This window comes from Centrocercus urophasianus, unplaced genomic scaffold (genome assembly GCF_019232065.1).
Source record: "Centrocercus urophasianus isolate 14NV4802_14NV808 unplaced genomic scaffold, USGS_Curo_1.0 seq_1462, whole genome shotgun sequence".
NCBI classification, from domain to species: domain Eukaryota; kingdom Metazoa; phylum Chordata; class Aves; order Galliformes; family Phasianidae; genus Centrocercus; species Centrocercus urophasianus.
Genome location: NW_024884656.1, coordinates 20,656 through 36,194, shown reverse-complemented (window position 1 = coordinate 36,194; position 15,539 = coordinate 20,656). Strand labels below are relative to the sequence as shown.

Genomic DNA, 15,539 nt, shown 5'->3' with positions numbered 1-15,539 from the left:
GAAGGGGGCCGCCCGCACGCCCCGCAGTGTCCCGGAGCTGCAGCGGGCTCAGAACTGGCACTTAAGGAATCCCGGCCGGGGCCGCACGCAGCTCCTCCGCCCCGCGCCGGGCATGGCTGTGGTCCGCTCCCGCTGTCCTCGGGGTTGGCAGAGGGGCACGGGCTGCTGTCGGCTTGAAAAAGGTGTTTCAATATCACGGAGCGTGGTGTCCGACCGGAGGTTCTTGGCTTTGTGGTTTTCTGTTGTTGTTTGCGTTTTCTTTGCTTGTTTGTTTGTTGTTGTTGTTGTTGTTTTTAATAGGTTTTTTTTTGTTGTTGTTTTGTTTCGTTTTTTAGAAAAGGAAAAAAAAAAAAAAAAAAAAAAAAAAAAAAAAAAAATCGCCTTCCCTTTTTTGAGCAGTTCTCAATTTTGGCCAGGAATTGCTGCGCCCACCACTCCTCCAGGTCAATGGGAACAAAGTCTGAAAGAGAGGGGAGGGAGAGAAGGGAGAGCAGCTGGAGAGGAGCACAGCGTGTTCCCACCAGCACCGTCCATTTACCACCGGGAAAAAAAAGCCCTCCGACCCCCATCCTCCCCAGCTCCCTGCCCCAGGGAATGGCTTATGGGCGTTTCTCTTCTTGGGGACGTTCTCACTGCCCAGCCCAACACCTGGCCCCCTTTACATCCTGCCGTGCCTTCATCCTGTGCGCCCAGGGCAGCAAAGAGCAGAACCCCACAGCAGAACCGGGGGTGTTGATACGACCCCACAGCCAGACCCCGCACCACACAGTGCTGGGCCAACCCACCCAGCCCAGGAGCACTGACACCCCATGTCCCACCAGCCTGGGCTCTCCAGCACAGCCCATGGGACCCCTCCCCCACCAGTACAGCACCCCACCCCCAGCTGGAGACAGCCCTGCCACGGGCTCCCCCAGCTCCTGCTCCCCCCTCTCTCCCTCCCCACGCTCCCCACTCACTTTTCAGCCGGGGGTTCGGGGTTTTCTCTACGTACTGCACAGGCCCACGGGCGCTCTCCCCCCTCTGCCCCCCGTCCAGTTGCTGCTCCACCTCCTGCCAGGCTGTGGATGGAGGGCTGTGGATGAACCCCAGGGCAGGCAGCACCCTGCAGCCCCCTCCCATCCCCCGCTTCCTGAGCCCCTCACACCTTCGTAGATGAAGCGGACGTTCTCCTCGTGTGCAGCTGTGTAGCTCTCCTCAGGCACAGAGGTGTGTGGCAGCAGAACCTGTGGCCGTTTGCCGTTCACTCTGTTGAAGATGAGCTTCTGGACTGGGCTGGGGAAAGCAGGAATTAAGGGGAGAAGGGCAACCTGGGGGCACACAAGGAGCATCGCATCCCTGACATCCTGTGTGCGCCACACAGCCCTTCTGTGCCACCAGCCTGGCACTGTCCTATCATAGCCACCCTACTCCAGCAGAGGGGAAGGATGGACCAGTGGACACAGCTGTCTGCCAGGTTGCCCCCAAGGAGGCCACCACACTGGGCAGTTCCCAGCCCCTACAGCCAAGCAAAGACATGTACTTTCCAGACTCCACCTCTGCTCTGGATGGAGGCAGCAGGAAGACAGCCCAAAAATAACAGGGAAAAAAGCAGATCAGGGTGCACAGTGCTCTGCCCTCCCCACCTTGCCCTGCGGGCTGCCCAGCTGGGGACACAGCAGCTGTCACAGCTGCTACATGGGAACCCCACAGCTGCTGCTGCTCTGCACAGCTCTGAGCCATTGTGCTGCAGGTGCACAGCTCTGCCCAACACAAGGGAAACTGAGGCACGGGGGTGGGACACAGGCCGGGTGCACAAGCAATGCCTGAGCTGTGGGGTAACACGAAAGCAATGCGACGGAAGCAACGGAGGACAGCTGTGCACCAGGGGAGCAGCTCAGGGGCTGCCTCATCCCAACACCCCTCTAGGAAAGCTGCTGCCCAAAAGGCACGCGGGGCAGCGGGACGAAGTGAAACCATCGGCATGGAACAGGATCCATGTGAAGGGTCAGCACAGAGCCCCGGGCACAGCTGTGGAGCAGGAGGAGTCCGGGAGTCACACTGCTCACAGGACAAAGTCTGAGAGGCCCCGGGAGCATGGGGGGGAGGTGTGCGGGGCCAGGCAGTGACCCCCGAGCCCCCAGCCCCACGCTGCCTCCACAGCTGCCCTGAGGGGGGGATGCTCCAGCTGATGTGCGAGGTGCGGGGCAGGGGAGGCATTTCTTGGTTGTTCCCTGAAGGCAGAGGAAAGGGGTCAACGCTGTCCCTTGTCCACGGACTTTTGGGATCGGGGACAGGGAGCATCGCAGCACAGGGACACGGCCCCCTCCCCCCGCTTCCGGGACCCCCGGACTTTTGGCCCCTCGGACTGTGCTTGGGGGGGGGGGGGGGGGGGGGGGGGGAAGGGAGATACAGCGCCGAGCAGAGGGGCTCCGGGCACAGCGCAGCGATACGGGCTGACACGGGTAGAACTCCGCGATGCGGCCCCACCGCCGCCCCTGAACTTTTGCGGCGGTTGCACAACTCCAAGGGTGGGGGCGGGGGGGGGGGGGTGCGGCCCGCGGGCACGGACACGGGCACACGGACACATGGACGTACGGACACACGGACATACGGGGCTCCGCGCAGCCCTCGGGGCCCGGCAGGGCGCACAGCTGCGCTGCGGGACTGCGCCCGCAGGGCTCCGCACGGGGCCTGGACGGGGGGGGTTAAGGGGGGGCATAGCAATAGGGCCACCCCCTCCGCCCCCCTCCGGACTCCTCGGCGGACTCAGAGCGGCGGTTGCGGTGCCAGTCCCCTCCCCGGGGCCCTCCCCGGAGCCGCGCGGCCGCGGTCACCTTTCCCCAAGGTCACGGCGCGGCGCGGGGCTCACCTGGCTGGGGGCCAGGCTCCGGGCTGCAGCCGGCCCCGCGGCTCGCCCACCTTGCTCTCCACCGGCTGCTGCGTAGGACCTGCAGGGGGGGTTGAGGGGAGGTTGCAGGAGTCAGGGCCGGGAGGAGCGGAGCGGAGCGTGCGCCCCGCGGTGCTGCTCCCCTCCGACCCCCCCCCTCCCACCCGACACTCGGTACCTGTGCGGCGCTGCGTGGCCAGCTTGCTGGGGCCGCGCGTCAGCGTGTACATCGTGCGGCCCCTCCGGCACCGCACGGCACGGCCCCGCCGCTCCCGCCGGCCGAGTGCACCCCGCGCCCCGTGCCGGGCCTTTAACGGGCCGGGCCGGGCCCGCGGCACGCCCCCGGCCTTAAAGGGACCGCGCCGCTCTCGTGGGGGAGAACGCATGGAAGGGGAGAGAAGCGTGGGGATCGTTAACGCGTGGGATGCGGGGTTGTGGGGTTTGCGGGGCAACCCTCTGCCCCTGGTGGGACGTGGTGTCACATGGGGTGTGTAGGACGTAGTGCGGGACAGAGGGCGCGCGGCCATGGTGACACGTGGGGCGATGTGTAGGACGGAGGAGGGCGCAGAAACGGGCTTGTGACAGGAGGGAGCTTTGCTCGAGATGAGCACGCAGGAGCCGGGTGACACGCAGAGGGCACACGAGGGACGCACAGCGCCGTGCCGGGGGGCACAGCTGGAGGTGCCGGGGCACGGCAAAGCCGGGGCGCTGCACCGCGTGTTGCGGGGCTGCGGAGGTGCCAGCATCCCTCATTCCGCTTCGGGGGACGCTCAAGGAGGTCTTCCGTTCGGGAAAGGACCGTAGCGGTCCCCGAGCGGCTGTGGCGGCGGCAACGCGCCCCGAACGGCACCGGGCGGCCCCGCGCGTTGTGACCTTCGGACGGGGCGGTGCGCGGAGGTCCGCACGTGGCCAGGAATACGGCGCCTGACGGGCAGTGCCGGCGGATCCGCGCACAGCCCCGCTCCTCCGGCTGCGGTGGGGCCGAGCTTCAGTGTGACCGTGACCCTGCAGCCGTCGCCGCTCAGGTGGCCGTGCCTCAGTTTCCCCAGCCGAGATGTGGCAGGGATGCTACAAAGGGAGCGCAGCAGTACCCAGGAGGAGCGCCGCTGGTGTAGTGGTATCATGCAAGATTCCCATTCTTGCGACCCGGGTTCGATTCCCGGGCGGCGCACAGTTTTTTTTTTTTAACTTTTTAAACTATATTTCCTTTCTTTTTTATTTTTTCTTTTCCTTTTTCAATTTTTCACTTTTTATTTTTCTTTTTTTTTTAATTCTTTTTTAAATTTCTATTCCTTTTCTTTTTTCTTTTTTCTTTTTTTCTTTTTTTTTCTTTTTTCTTTTTTCTTTTTTCTTTTTTTTTTAAAGCAAATCGCTGCTTTTCGCCCCATTCTGAGCCCTGGGCCCTGCGGCTCTCACGACGAAGAGGCGGCACCCCGGTCCTGGCGCGGCTGCTGTAATGCTGCGCTGTGCCTCCGCCCCGCTTGCCCGACCACGGGGCAGTGACAGGATGAGGGGGAATGGCTTTAAAGTAAAAGAAGAGAGATTCAGATGGGATGTAAGGTGGAAATTTTTTACTCAGAGGGTGGAGAGGTGCTGGCACCGCTGCACAGAGCATCTGTGGAGGGGACATCTGTCACGGATGGGCCCTGGGCAGCCTGAGCTGGGGAGGGAACAGTGGCATGGAATCAGGTGGGCTGTGAGGGCCCTTCCAACCCAAACCATTCTGGGATTCTGATTCTGGGATTCTGCCCCTTGCTGCAAACCAGACAGCCAAATTACCTGGGTTCTCCACTTAGATACTTTTATTAAAAAAAAAAAAACAAAAATCCAAATCCACAATATTCCGCTCTCACATAGCGCCACATCGCTCTGCTGCGGAACGACTGTCAGCACTGCAGCACCCACCGAATGGCAGAGCAGAGGCTGCCCTCTCACTAACAGCACATGTGCAAAGGCAGTGCTGCTCCATGGGATGCGCAGTGCAGCCCAGCACCATGCCCTGCTCCCAGTCCTGCACCATGCCCTGCTCCCAGCCCTACATCTTGCCCTGCTCCCCTCCCGGCTGCTGCACGATGTGCTCAGGCCGAGTCGCACCCAGATGTCCATTCCATGGATTGCAGCACCGAGCTGGAAGGGATCAGTTTCCATTGATGAAACAAAAATAAACGCAGGCTCTTAAGTGAGGAGGAATTCCTCACCAAGAAATATTGCCCTTGGAGCAGCCTGGTGCAGAGGGGCAGAAATAGCTGCCCGTGGTGAGGCACAGCCGTGTCCTTCCTCATCACCACGACAGGAGCCCCGCCATAAAAGTCATCCCTGGGCTGGGGCAGAGGTTCAGTGTGCAGGCTGAGGGCCCTCTCCGTATCCCCATATTTGGGGCTGAGGATCCTGAAGCCCGCTGGGACAGGGCTGGGGGTGCCCTGTGCAATGCTGAGCTGCCATCCCTCCATGGTGGTGTTGCAAGCACAGCCTCATATGAGACATCAGAGATCCCACCTGGGAGATGCTGCTGGCAGCTGAGGCTCTGGGTGTGGGAGCATTCCCTGCCTGGGGCTGATGTGGGGCTGTTCCCCAAGCAGAGACTGTGCAATGGAAAAAGGTGGGCACAAGTGGGGAGGGATCAGCAATACGGGGCGTGCCATGAGCCCTGCATAGAGGCTGCTTTGGCCATGTGCCCCAGGACCAGAAAGGGTGCCGTGGGCTGGGGAGCAGCACTCCTGCATCACCCCCAAAGCACTGTGGAGGAGCAGGGCACAGAGCAGAGGTTCCCCTCAGGGGCTGTGGCCCTTCTTGCTTGGCCTCTGTGCAACAGGGATGGGGAGAGGGACTCGGGGGCAGCAGGCAGCCATGGCTTGGACTGCAGCTCCGGCTTCATGTCCTGGCAGCTGTAGGCTGCAGGAGGCCACATCTCCCCTCAGAGCTGTGTGGGCTTCAATCGAGGCTGGAGCCTCGAGGGAGGGGGAGGGACATGGGGGCCTGTGAGTCTGAGCAGCCTGCCTGGAGGTGCTGGTGGCCCTGTCCGTCCATCCTTCCAACCCCGCATGCGCTGCCCATCCTACACACACTGCCCACAGCATGCAGTTGAGAAGAGTCCTAAAGTGGAGGATGAGGGCAGCTCTGGGAGACAGGGCAGCACTAGGGAGCCCTGAGGATGAAGCTTCTGCCTGCACATCCTTCCATCCACCCATCCGTCTGTCCATCCATCTATCTGACCAGCCCCCCTCCCCCCGCAGCAACCCTGCTGGTGGTCTGTGGGACGCAGTGCTGCTGCAACAGCTGGTGGAGACCAGAGAGACGGTGGGTGCTGGGCTCCAGGAGGCGCTCCTCGTGCTGGCAATGCTCCCCCATGCCTGCAGGTGCTTTCAGGCAGACACGCTGGCCAACACCAAGAGCCTCATCTTCCACAGGCTGTGACACACCACGCCTCGTGGCGAGGGGGCACGGCATGTCACGCCACACAGGAAAGGAGCAGTGTCACACGTGCAGTGCTGCACCCACAGTGCCTGGGTGATGGTTTGGGGTCCATCAGAACCAGGTGATGCTGAGGGCTTCAGTGCTGTGGGATGGGTATCACGGGGTGGGGAGGTCTGGGCAGACTCCTCTGCAACCCCACCTGGCTCCTTATTGCTGCAGTCTGGGCTGGGGGTACACGGGGTGGCAGTTACAGGGATGGAGCTGCAGAATGGTGATCGTAGCTCAGTAAAAGCTGTGGGTTCAGACGGGTCCCCTGGGCTCTGCAGCCTGTGTCCACACGGCCCGGCCCTAATCCTGGAAGCGGTTGAGGAGGTCGCAGGTTTTCTTCTCCATCAGCTCGTAGATTTTCTTCACCCTCTTGTCGTTGGCAGCCCGTACGTAGCTGCCGGGATCCAGCGTGGCCATGCCGTCGTGCACGGCGCCCATGATGATGAGCGGCCCGTCCTCGGCCGTCATGTTGGGGCAGGGGCAGCTCCAGTCCATGTCGATCAGCGTCACCTCCAGGTACTTGATATTGAAGAACTTGAGGCCCATCTTCTCGTCCTTGAGGACATCCTCGAGGGCAAAGCGGGCGATGCCGGAGTCCTGGTCCTCCACGATCTCCATCAGCCGCCCCACGATGGCGAAGTCGCTGCGGCAGAGGCTCAGCACCATCTTGCTCTTCAGGCGGCACGCCTTGCACTGCAGGCTCTTGGGGAAGGGGCACACGTCCTCGCACGTCTCCTTGCTGTCGAAGTTGTTGTTGTTGCCCTCGCAGCCGCCGTAGACGAAGGAGTGGCACTGCTTGAGGATGTAGTTGTAAGCCCAGCGCGGCTCCCAGTTCTGGCAGGGTCCCTGCACCATGGGCAGCAGGCAGGTGGGCCGGGCGCTGCCCACGCAGGCGGCGCGGCACTCCTCGTACGTCTCAAAGTGGTTCCTGTTGGCCCCGCAGCCGCCGTAGCGGAAGGTGACGCAGGAGCCCTGCTTGGCATCGAAGTGCCAGCGCACCTCCATGGCCTCGCAGCGCCGCCGGTCCGGCTCCTTCAGGCACTCGGCACTGGGGAAGGGCTGGGGGCTGCCGGGCCGCGGGGCCGCCCCGGGTTCACGCTTCAGCACCGACAGCGGGAAGTCGGCGCGCAGCAGCCCCGCGGCGTTGCGGGCCGTGCAGGTGTAGATGCCGGCGTCCTCGTGGCGAGCGTTGTAGATGACCAGCTGCCCGATGTTGGTGACCACCACGTTGCCGTACATCTGGTCCGGCCGCATGATGAAGTTCTCGGCGCGCTCGCTCTGCTTCTCCCAGGTGATGTCGGGCCGCGGGCGGCCGCTGACGTCACAGCGGAAGCTGACGGTGCCACCGGCGCGGACCGACTGGTGGAAGGGGTTGCTGTACAGCGCCGGAGGAACCGGCGGCTCGGGGCCCGCTCCTGGAGTGGGCCGGGCCGTGGTCTCGCGCGGCACAGGGCTGGTGTCGGGCCAGGTGAAGATGTGCTTGCACGGCACGGTGGTGAGGCGCGTGCCACGCAGGCAGGCCTCGGCGTCCATGTAGCACTTGTTGTAGTAGGTGAGGCCGTCGGAGGCGCAGGTGAAGTTGGGCTCCTTCTCGCAGCGGTCCTTGCACTTGCAGACCGGCTGCCCGTCCCAGATGTCGCAGTCGGAGCCCTGCTGGGCGCACACGAAGCTCTCGCAGGACGGCCCGTGGCCCAGCTCCAGTGCCAGCAGGCTGCCGTCGGCAAAGCGCGCGGCCACGCAGCTGCGCAGCCCGCACACGTTGGTGCAGCACTTCTCAAAGCCCTCGCAGTCCTGGCCGGGAGGGGACGACAGTCAGCACCCCAAAACCAACCCTCATGCTAACCCCGGTGCCGATCCCAACACCAACCCTAACCCTGACCTGGATGCTCCCAGCCACACGGAGCTCCCTCCCAGCCCCCCACCATTTCCAGGCTGACTCAGCGCTCAGCTCCACCTCAGCCCTGCTGACGGCTGGGAGTGAAGAGCAGCAGTGATGGCCCCCACGGCACAGTGGCACAGGGCTTTGGGCTTCCACAGGTGCCCAGCCTGGATGTGGGCCATTCCTGCCGTTGTGGCTGTGCTGCGCTGTGGCCCGGGGGCTGCGGGCTCCAACAGGCTGAGGTCAGGCAGAACTCATTACAGCGATGAGCTGCAGAGGAGTTGCTCCCTGAAGATGGGCAGCATCGTGCTTCTGCACAGGGAAAATTGAGTGGCCAGGGGGAGCAGCCCCAGCATGCCAGCATCCCTCAGTAACTGGGTGGGAGCATACTGGGGGTGTGTGATGGGGGTGTTCCAGCCAGGGCTGATGCAGCAGGGATGCAAGCTGAACCTCTGCCTGTAGAGGTGCTTGAAGCACTTGGGGCTCTGCGCACTCCTGGGGTGAGGATGCAGAGAGGCTGACTTTGCTGGGCACTGCAGCCACTGCCAGTGGGACTCCCATCCCAACGCAGCCCAGAGCATCCCTCTGCTCACCACTCCCATCCACCCCCCCCCCACGGGTGCAGCACCCAAACCCATCCCAGCCATGCCCCTGACTCCCCATAGCTCCCAGCACTCACCTGGTCTGCCTGGCACTCCCTCTCGCAGGTGCTCTGAGCGTCCACCCACAGGTTGGGGTTCAGCTGGTTGGGGCACACCCCCAGGTGCCGCATCCTGGCCTGCTGTAGGCTCAGCCCGGCGGCGGCCGCCAGCAAGGGCAGCAGCAGGAGCAGAGCCGAGCGCATGGGCTCAGCCACACCGAGCTGCTGCCCGCCAGGACGTGACTGCGGTCCTGGGCGATCGAAACTCCTGCGAGGCATCTGTGTGCCCCCCCCCCCGCCTCGCCACCAGGCTCGGGGCTGATCACATTGGACGGAGGGAAGGAGACGGAAAGGAAAGTCGGGAGACAGAAAGGAGGAGGACGAGGTGATGTCCAGACCGCTGCGGTTCAGCACGCCGGGTGCAAGCTGTCTATCCGGAGATGCCGCCCCACACCTCGCTCCATCGCTGAGCTCTCAGGGCACCGGGCACTGCGTCGTGTCGCAGCGGCGGCTCCCGGCAGCGCCTCGGCCGCTGCGATGTCCCCGTGCCGGGGGGGCTCAGCGCATCCTTGGCACCCACAGCCGGGCAGCGCTCGCCGTGCAGTGGCAGCGGGTCCGGGCGCTGCGTGCGTGTGGGGCAGGGTTGGAAGGGGAGGACGGGAAGGTTGTAATCTGAATCCCCTCCCTTCTCACTGATGTTTCTGGGTGTTTGGAATGGAAAAGGCGCTGACCTCAGCCTCTAACCCCGTCTGAGCCGATCGGCTGGACAAACACAGGGGGGAGATCAAAGGCAGAATGCGGAAAGTCTCCAAAGGGAGAGAGTGAAAGGAGGGGAAAAAAATGCCCGGCCCATGGAGCCGAATTCCTGCAGGATGAGAAAACAGCCAGAGCCTGTTGCCCGCCCCGGGCCTGCGGGTGGGAGGCAGCCGCAGCCCCCGGCCCCGCAGCATCTCCTGCTGCAGCGCGGGGCGTCTCGGCAGCGCCGTGGGGCCACGACCCCCATCTCAGGCCCACGTTCCCTCAGCTCCTGCCGGCCGTCCAGGGCCCCACGAGCGGCCAGGTTTGTAGCCAGCCCCCGTCCCCGCTCCAGCAAGCAAATGCCGATGATTTACAGCCCGGCTTTGAGACCTGCCGTGCACCCCGAGCGGCGGAGCGCCTGAAGGCAGCGCCTGGCCGTGCCAGACCGCGGCTGGACACTGCAACCCCACCTCCGCTCGTAGAGCACCTCCGAAGCCGGCCCTAAGCTGGCAGGAGCAGGCCCCGCTCCCAGCCAGACTGCCCTAATCCCCGCTGGAGACGGACCTGGGTGCGGGGGGGGGGGAGCGTTAACTCCTGCGGCGCTGCTGACCGCGGCCCCTCGCCTTTGTCCCAGCGCAGCCCGGAGCCCCAGGAGCACCGAAACCCGCACAGCCGCGCACAACCCGGCCGCGCTCCCTCCCCTGGGTTCCCGTCCATCTGAGCCGTGCCAGGAGCCGCTGCCCGGGCAGGGAGCCGAGCGGGGCCGGCTCGGGCGGCACGAGGAGGAGCCGCAGCCCCCCAGCGGGTACACGGCGCTGCGGAGGGTCGGGATGCGGCCGGGGGAGATAAAGCGTAGTGCTGAGCCGGCCCTGAGCACGCGGGAGAGGTTACGCTGCCCTGGGACGGCGGCGGGCAGGATGGGATTTTGCAAACAGGGACTTGGTTGCGTCAGAGCAGCCCAACCTGAGAGTTGGCACCGCGGCCTGCAGCTCAGCCCCATGCGCACAGTGGAGAACCCCCCCGTGCCGTCCCCAGAGCACACGCTGCAGAGTTCCCCGTCGTACATCCAGCTCTGCACCCATCCTCCGGGGCACCGGCACAGCCCCCCTCCGCCCTTAGGGCAGAAGCAGCGATCCTCCCCCATGTGATAAACCTTTTCCACGTGAAGGTGCTGTCACAGCTTCTGCCTTTCCAGCACCCCCCGTTCTGCGCACTGAGGTGCAGTAAGGATGGCTCCCACCATCATTTCCCCCACCTGAAGCCAACACAGCCGCTTCCAAGTGGGGCAGTGAGAAGGAGGAGCATGGAGAACAAAAAGCTCTCCGTGCCTCTTCCCCAGGCAGGCTTTTACCGTGCTCAGGGCTTTCCAGGCTGCAGCCGCTATCTGATTTCCCCCCCCCCCCCCCCCCCCCGACTCAGCAATAATAAAATTAAGCTGTTAAAACAAGCGTGGCCAGTCTGGTACGAAGTGGAAAATCTGATCCTGGGGCAGCGGGAGGGCAGGGGGAGAGGGAGGTCATGGGGAGGTGGGCTGAGAGCGGGACAGGGTGGGGGGCTCACCATGGCCGGGGGGCTGCACAGCCTCACCGCCTCCCCGCGGCCATCAAAGCTGCTCCATGGGTCAGGATTCAGCAGGTCGTGCCCAGCTTGGGACACAACCTCCTCCTCGTCCTCCTCCTCCTCCCCAGCATCTCCCCCCAAAAGAGATACGACTCCTGCACCTCCTGCTTGGCAGTTCAAAACAAAAAAAGGCTTTAATTTATACAAAACAAACCCATGTATAATCAGTTGAACAACACTGACTGACTGTACAAAGGAATACAAAAATAAAAGGACAGTCCAAAAAAACCCCTCAGGAATGGTACAAGTGGTGGGGAGCAGCTACAGACTAGTGTTGACATCAGATGCAAGAACCTCTTTTCCTTTTAAATTAAAAAACAATAACAATAAACGGCCGAACAAACACTCCGGGTCCATCTTCCCTTCTCCTTCCAAATGGGATCTTCTCGACTTACAGGAACAAAAAGAACATCAGCTTCGGGCAAAAGGAGCAGGAGGCGGCACAGGGACCGAAGCAGAACCGAGCAGAGGTGTGTGAAGGCAGGGATCCCGGGTGCCTGCAGGCAGGAGGCGGCCACGAGCGCCCCTCTCAGCGCCGGTGCGGCACCTGTCGGCTGTATGTCCCCAGCCTGCCAGGCTGCAGAGCCAGCGATTGTCTTCGGCCTTGTGTTAAGTGATGGCGAACAGGTGCCGGCCGTCTCAGACAGGTTCTGGAAATCCCTCCGTGCCGAAATCGGCGCCGCTTTGCTCTCGAGCCAAATCAGCACTACAAAGGATTCTTCTCCTCGCCTCGGCAAGGGCTTGAATTCTCTCCTCGCTCATTTGAGCCGAGCAATAAAGCGTGCCAGGGCCAAGCCCTGAACACCCCCCCCCCCCGGCCCCCGGGGGGGGTTTGCGGGGGGGGGCGTGCCCCGCGGGGCAGCAGCGCGGCAGCAGCGCTGCGGCGTCATCCTGCCCCGCAGTGCGAGAGGGGCCCAGAGCCGCTGGCTGCGGGACAGAGCAGCGCTGCTCTGCTCCACGCGGGTGGCTCTCAGTGCTCACGGCGTGGCTGTCCCAGGGAATCCATTGGCACCGCTCAGTAACGCTGCCAGCCCCCAGCCTGGCAGCATTTCAGTCTCCAGGTGAACCGGCAGCACAAACAAGACGCTGCCGTGGGATGAAGCCTTGCTTGACATCCCCCACACCGCGCACATCTCAGTGCAGCACGCGTCCTCCAAAGCACCGCAGCAGTCCCGCACCGCTGAGCCCTGGGCTCCCTCCTGTTTCCTGCCGCAGCCCTGAGCTGAGCACCACCCCCACGGGACACGCAGCCCCGCTCCAGCTCCTTCACGCTCCAGCAGGAAAAGCCGCTCGGTCCCTTCCCACCTTCATCCAGGAGGAGCCAGAGCTCGGCGGGATGCCTTCGGGAAAGCAGAGCAGGAGGCCAGGGCGCGGGGCCGACGCGGGGCGGCAGTGCGAGGATCCAGGAGCGCACGGAGCGCGGCACGGCGGAGGTGGGGCTCCGGAAGGGATGGCCGAGACTTGCACTGACGCAGGACGGTCCACGTCTTCCCTCTGCTCTGGACTCGGCTCCTCGGTCCCTGCTGGCTCTGCGTCCCCGTGCTGAATGAGGCACCTGGGGGGCTTGGAGCCGCCGCTGCCTCGCATCAACCCCACACCTCCGCCTCTCCGCTCTGCCCCTCAGCTCTGCTTCGACCCCAGCCTGCCCCCGGCGCTCACACTTTATGGAATGATCAAAGTAAAGCAGCTTGGGGGGTATGGAATGCACCGATGGTTCCTTCCTTCTGTATATGCAGCATTCAAAAAACCTCCTATCGACCCATGCGGTGGGTCAGAGTCCCTCAAAGCATTTGTGCACTCTCATCTTCACATCCTCCACTTTGCCCCTCTGGCTGCCACTGGTTAAATTAATCCCCTGCTTTATTTACATGGCTGCATAAAATTTTCCCTGACTGCTTCTTAAAAAAACACCTTACAAAACAAGTGATATATATATATATATATGTATAATATTTACATAAAGAAAGGCAGAAGGCAAGCAGACTGCTTCCTTCAGCCTCCTCATGGCCAACTCCTGCCTTTTTCAGTTCAGCTTTCTTTTTTTTTTTTGGCAACAGCAGGTTAACATCTTGGTGAAAACGGTCACTTATTTCCCTCTCCCCCCCCTCCCTTCTCTTTTTTAGTTTTATTTTTTAATTCCTCAACTACATCCAACAGCCACTATTGCACCAGCAATTCGCTCAGGACTCCAAGAGTTAAAGCCGCAGCACAGATTCTCCTTGCCTACTCCCTTAAGCCACTCAATCTGCCATTAAATCCATTTCTCCATCAAAACGGGATGAGCTTTTTTTCCCCCCTTTTCCCCCCCCTTCCCCAACCCGGCAGCTGCTGAATTTTCCACCCCAGGCCGAGAGGTGAAGCCCAAAGCATTCCCAGAGGGTCACCTGGCAGAGTCCTCTCCCTCCTGCAGCCGGCAGCACGCTTCACACCCGGGGCCAAAGCAGAGCACATCCCTGATGCCTGCGTGCAGCGCGGGGAAAGCAGCCGAGGCCCATCCTAAAGGATCCTTGCAAAGGGTGCAGAGTGCAAACATCTGTACATGGGCGTGCGGGAGCACACGGAGCTCACGGCGCCCGTCCTGCTAAGAGATCTTGCAGTTGTTGCGTGAGCAGTTCTGGGGGGGGGCTCTGGGGCGGCCGAATGGATTTGGATCTCTTCAGGCTGTTGCCTTTGCTGCTGCTGCCTCCCCCGCTGCTGGCCAGGGAGTAGGAGCGGCCGTGCATCATCACCGCGTTCATCCCGTTGGCCATGGAGAAGGATTTCAGGTGGCTCTTGATGGTGACGGGCAGCGGCAGCTTGTCGATGAGGTGCACGGGGGTGCAGGAAACGATGGCGCGGCAGCACAGGTCCTGCAGGCTGAACACTGCGGGGAGGAGAGAGCGGACAGTCAGGGCCGACGCGGCGCAAGGCTGCCTTCTTGCTACACCTCTTTACGCCGTGCAGCTCTTGCTGGTCAGGGGAGAAGAGCTAATGGCAACTCCACCGGAGCCCCGAGCGGAGGCACGGAATCACTTGTGTTGGAAGAGACCTTTCAAGATCATCTGGTCCGGCTGCCCTGCAACGAACAGGGACGCCTACAGCTCCATCAGGCGGCTCCAGCCTGACCCCGAGCATCTCCAGGGACAGGGCACCACCAGCTCTCTGTGCAACCTGCATCAGTGCTTCACCAAATTACATTTGTTAGAACAACAACCTGGGAATAAAGGCCTCCCAGGCTGCAGCTGAGTGCTGCAAGCCAGCACAAGTCCGCAAGACATCAGCTTTGGTGCCAGCACTGGGCTCAGGCAGCACTGTCTCTCTGCTTGGTGCAGCCCTGCTCATGGTCCCACTTCCCAGTCACCATTTGGCCCCAAGGAGAGATCTGGGAAGGAGGCAACGTAGCCAGCCCTGCTGCAGGGCAGCCTTGCCTGGGACCTGCTCAGTCAGGAGCAGCTGGCAGGGACGGCTCTTTGCAGGGTGCTCACAGCAATAACATCCCTTCAAGCCAGGAGAAGGCTTGCCAGCATGCTCTTAGCTCAGCTGAGCCACATGAATGAGCTGTGGGAAGCCCGTGGGATGGGATTTCCCAGCAGCCGGCCACAGGAGGGCACACGTTCACCTCCAGCCGCTCACTGCTCCCAAGCAGCAAGCAAAGCTGCGTCCAGTCCTAAAGAATCTGGCAGAGCATTTGGGCAGCAGGGCCAGCACACAGGATCTGCTCTTGCTCACTGGGACAGAATATCCAGACAAAGAAAGGTCACCCGGATGGGAGTGTGAAACTCCTGCTGCTCAGCCTGTCAGTCAGACATGCTGCTACCCCCAGCTAGGAACAAGGGATCCCAAGACTGCTTCAAATTCAATGGGCTGAGACACTAGGCAGGCTCTGTTCATGCCACAGACTGTGGACCTGGGTATATATGGAATACCTCAACTCACTGCTCCAAGCCTACAGCAGGGATGGGGTTTAGCCCCATTCAGCTCCTTGCCCTGGGCTCACCCTGCCTCCCTATCTCTCTGGAACAGGAGATACAGGCTCAGACAAGGCTAAGGACAGAGGTGCTTACGCTTGGTGCATCCCACACACACAATCATCTGATTGAAGTGCTTTCAAGTTGTGAGCTTAATTGCCTTTAGCTTTACCTAGAGTAAATGCAGAGGTGTAAGGATGTCCCAGAGCAGTTCAGAGCCTAGACATGCTGAACTGCCCTCTGGAGCTGCACCAGTACGGGCAGCTTGCTCTGGCTCAGCTCTCCTGACTCGAGGCTGTTCGCCAGGGCAGGCGCTCCCAGATCCCACAGGTATGAGCACACACACACACACACAGACACACACACACACAGACACACACACACACA

General features: G+C 62.1%; 3 protein-coding genes and 1 non-coding gene across 4 annotated transcripts in view; 1 reads left to right on the top strand and 3 right to left on the bottom strand.

Annotated features, from left to right (window-relative positions):
* Positions 1-48: 48 nt before the first annotated feature.
* Positions 49-3,135, bottom strand: MCRIP2 (MAPK regulated corepressor interacting protein 2). The gene is made up of 6 exons (XM_042815278.1): positions 3,045-3,135; positions 2,849-2,927; positions 1,145-1,272; positions 957-1,058; positions 323-460; positions 49-137 (listed from the first exon to the last, which is right to left on the bottom strand). Exons 1-6 carry the CDS (start codon positions 3,094-3,096, stop codon positions 49-51), a joined length of 588 nt encoding a protein of 195 aa, XP_042671212.1. The 5' UTR covers positions 3,097-3,135.
* An 831-nt stretch (positions 3,136-3,966) lies between these two features.
* Positions 3,967-4,037, top strand: TRNAG-CCC. Its single transcript has one exon. It is a non-coding gene; the product is annotated as a tRNA-Gly (tRNA).
* Positions 4,038-6,448: 2,411 nt separating this feature from the next.
* Positions 6,449-9,126, bottom strand: WFIKKN1 (WAP, follistatin/kazal, immunoglobulin, kunitz and netrin domain containing 1). Its single transcript, XM_042815277.1, has 2 exons — positions 8,887-9,126; positions 6,449-8,119 (listed from the first exon to the last, which is right to left on the bottom strand). Exons 1-2 carry the CDS (start codon positions 9,124-9,126, stop codon positions 6,629-6,631), a joined length of 1,731 nt encoding a protein of 576 aa, XP_042671211.1. The 3' UTR covers positions 6,449-6,628.
* Positions 9,127-13,515: 4,389 nt separating this feature from the next.
* The window catches only part of RAB40C (RAB40C, member RAS oncogene family), a 22,474-nt gene continuing 20,450 nt past the window's right edge, over positions 13,516-15,539 (bottom strand). Inside the window, 2 exon segments of the mRNA XM_042815276.1 lie at positions 13,516-13,828; positions 13,830-14,068. Of these exon segments, the coding sequence (XP_042671210.1) occupies positions 13,787-13,828; positions 13,830-14,068 (281 nt within the window). The 3' untranslated portion in view covers positions 13,516-13,786.

Bases quoted from the DNA above. Each gene is read 5' to 3' on its own strand.
- WFIKKN1 (XM_042815277.1), bottom strand. From the start codon at position 9,126: ATGCCTCGCAGGAGTTTCGATCGCCCAGGACCGCAGTCACGTCCTGGC. The intron at 8,120-8,886 runs GTGAGTGCTGGG...CCTCCCGGCCAG, and splicing joins GGGAGTGCCAGGCAGACCAG to GACTGCGAGGGCTTTGAGAA.
- MCRIP2 (XM_042815278.1), bottom strand. From the start codon at position 3,096: ATGTACACGCTGACGCGCGGCCCCAGCAAGCTGGCCACGCAGCGCCGC. The intron at 2,928-3,044 runs GTACCGAGTGTC...CCCCCCCTGCAG, and splicing joins GGCCACGCAGCGCCGCACAG to GTCCTACGCAGCAGCCGGTG. The intron at 138-322 runs CAAAACAACAAC...GCCAACCCCGAG, and splicing joins TCCTTTTCTAAAAAACGAAA to GACAGCGGGAGCGGACCACA.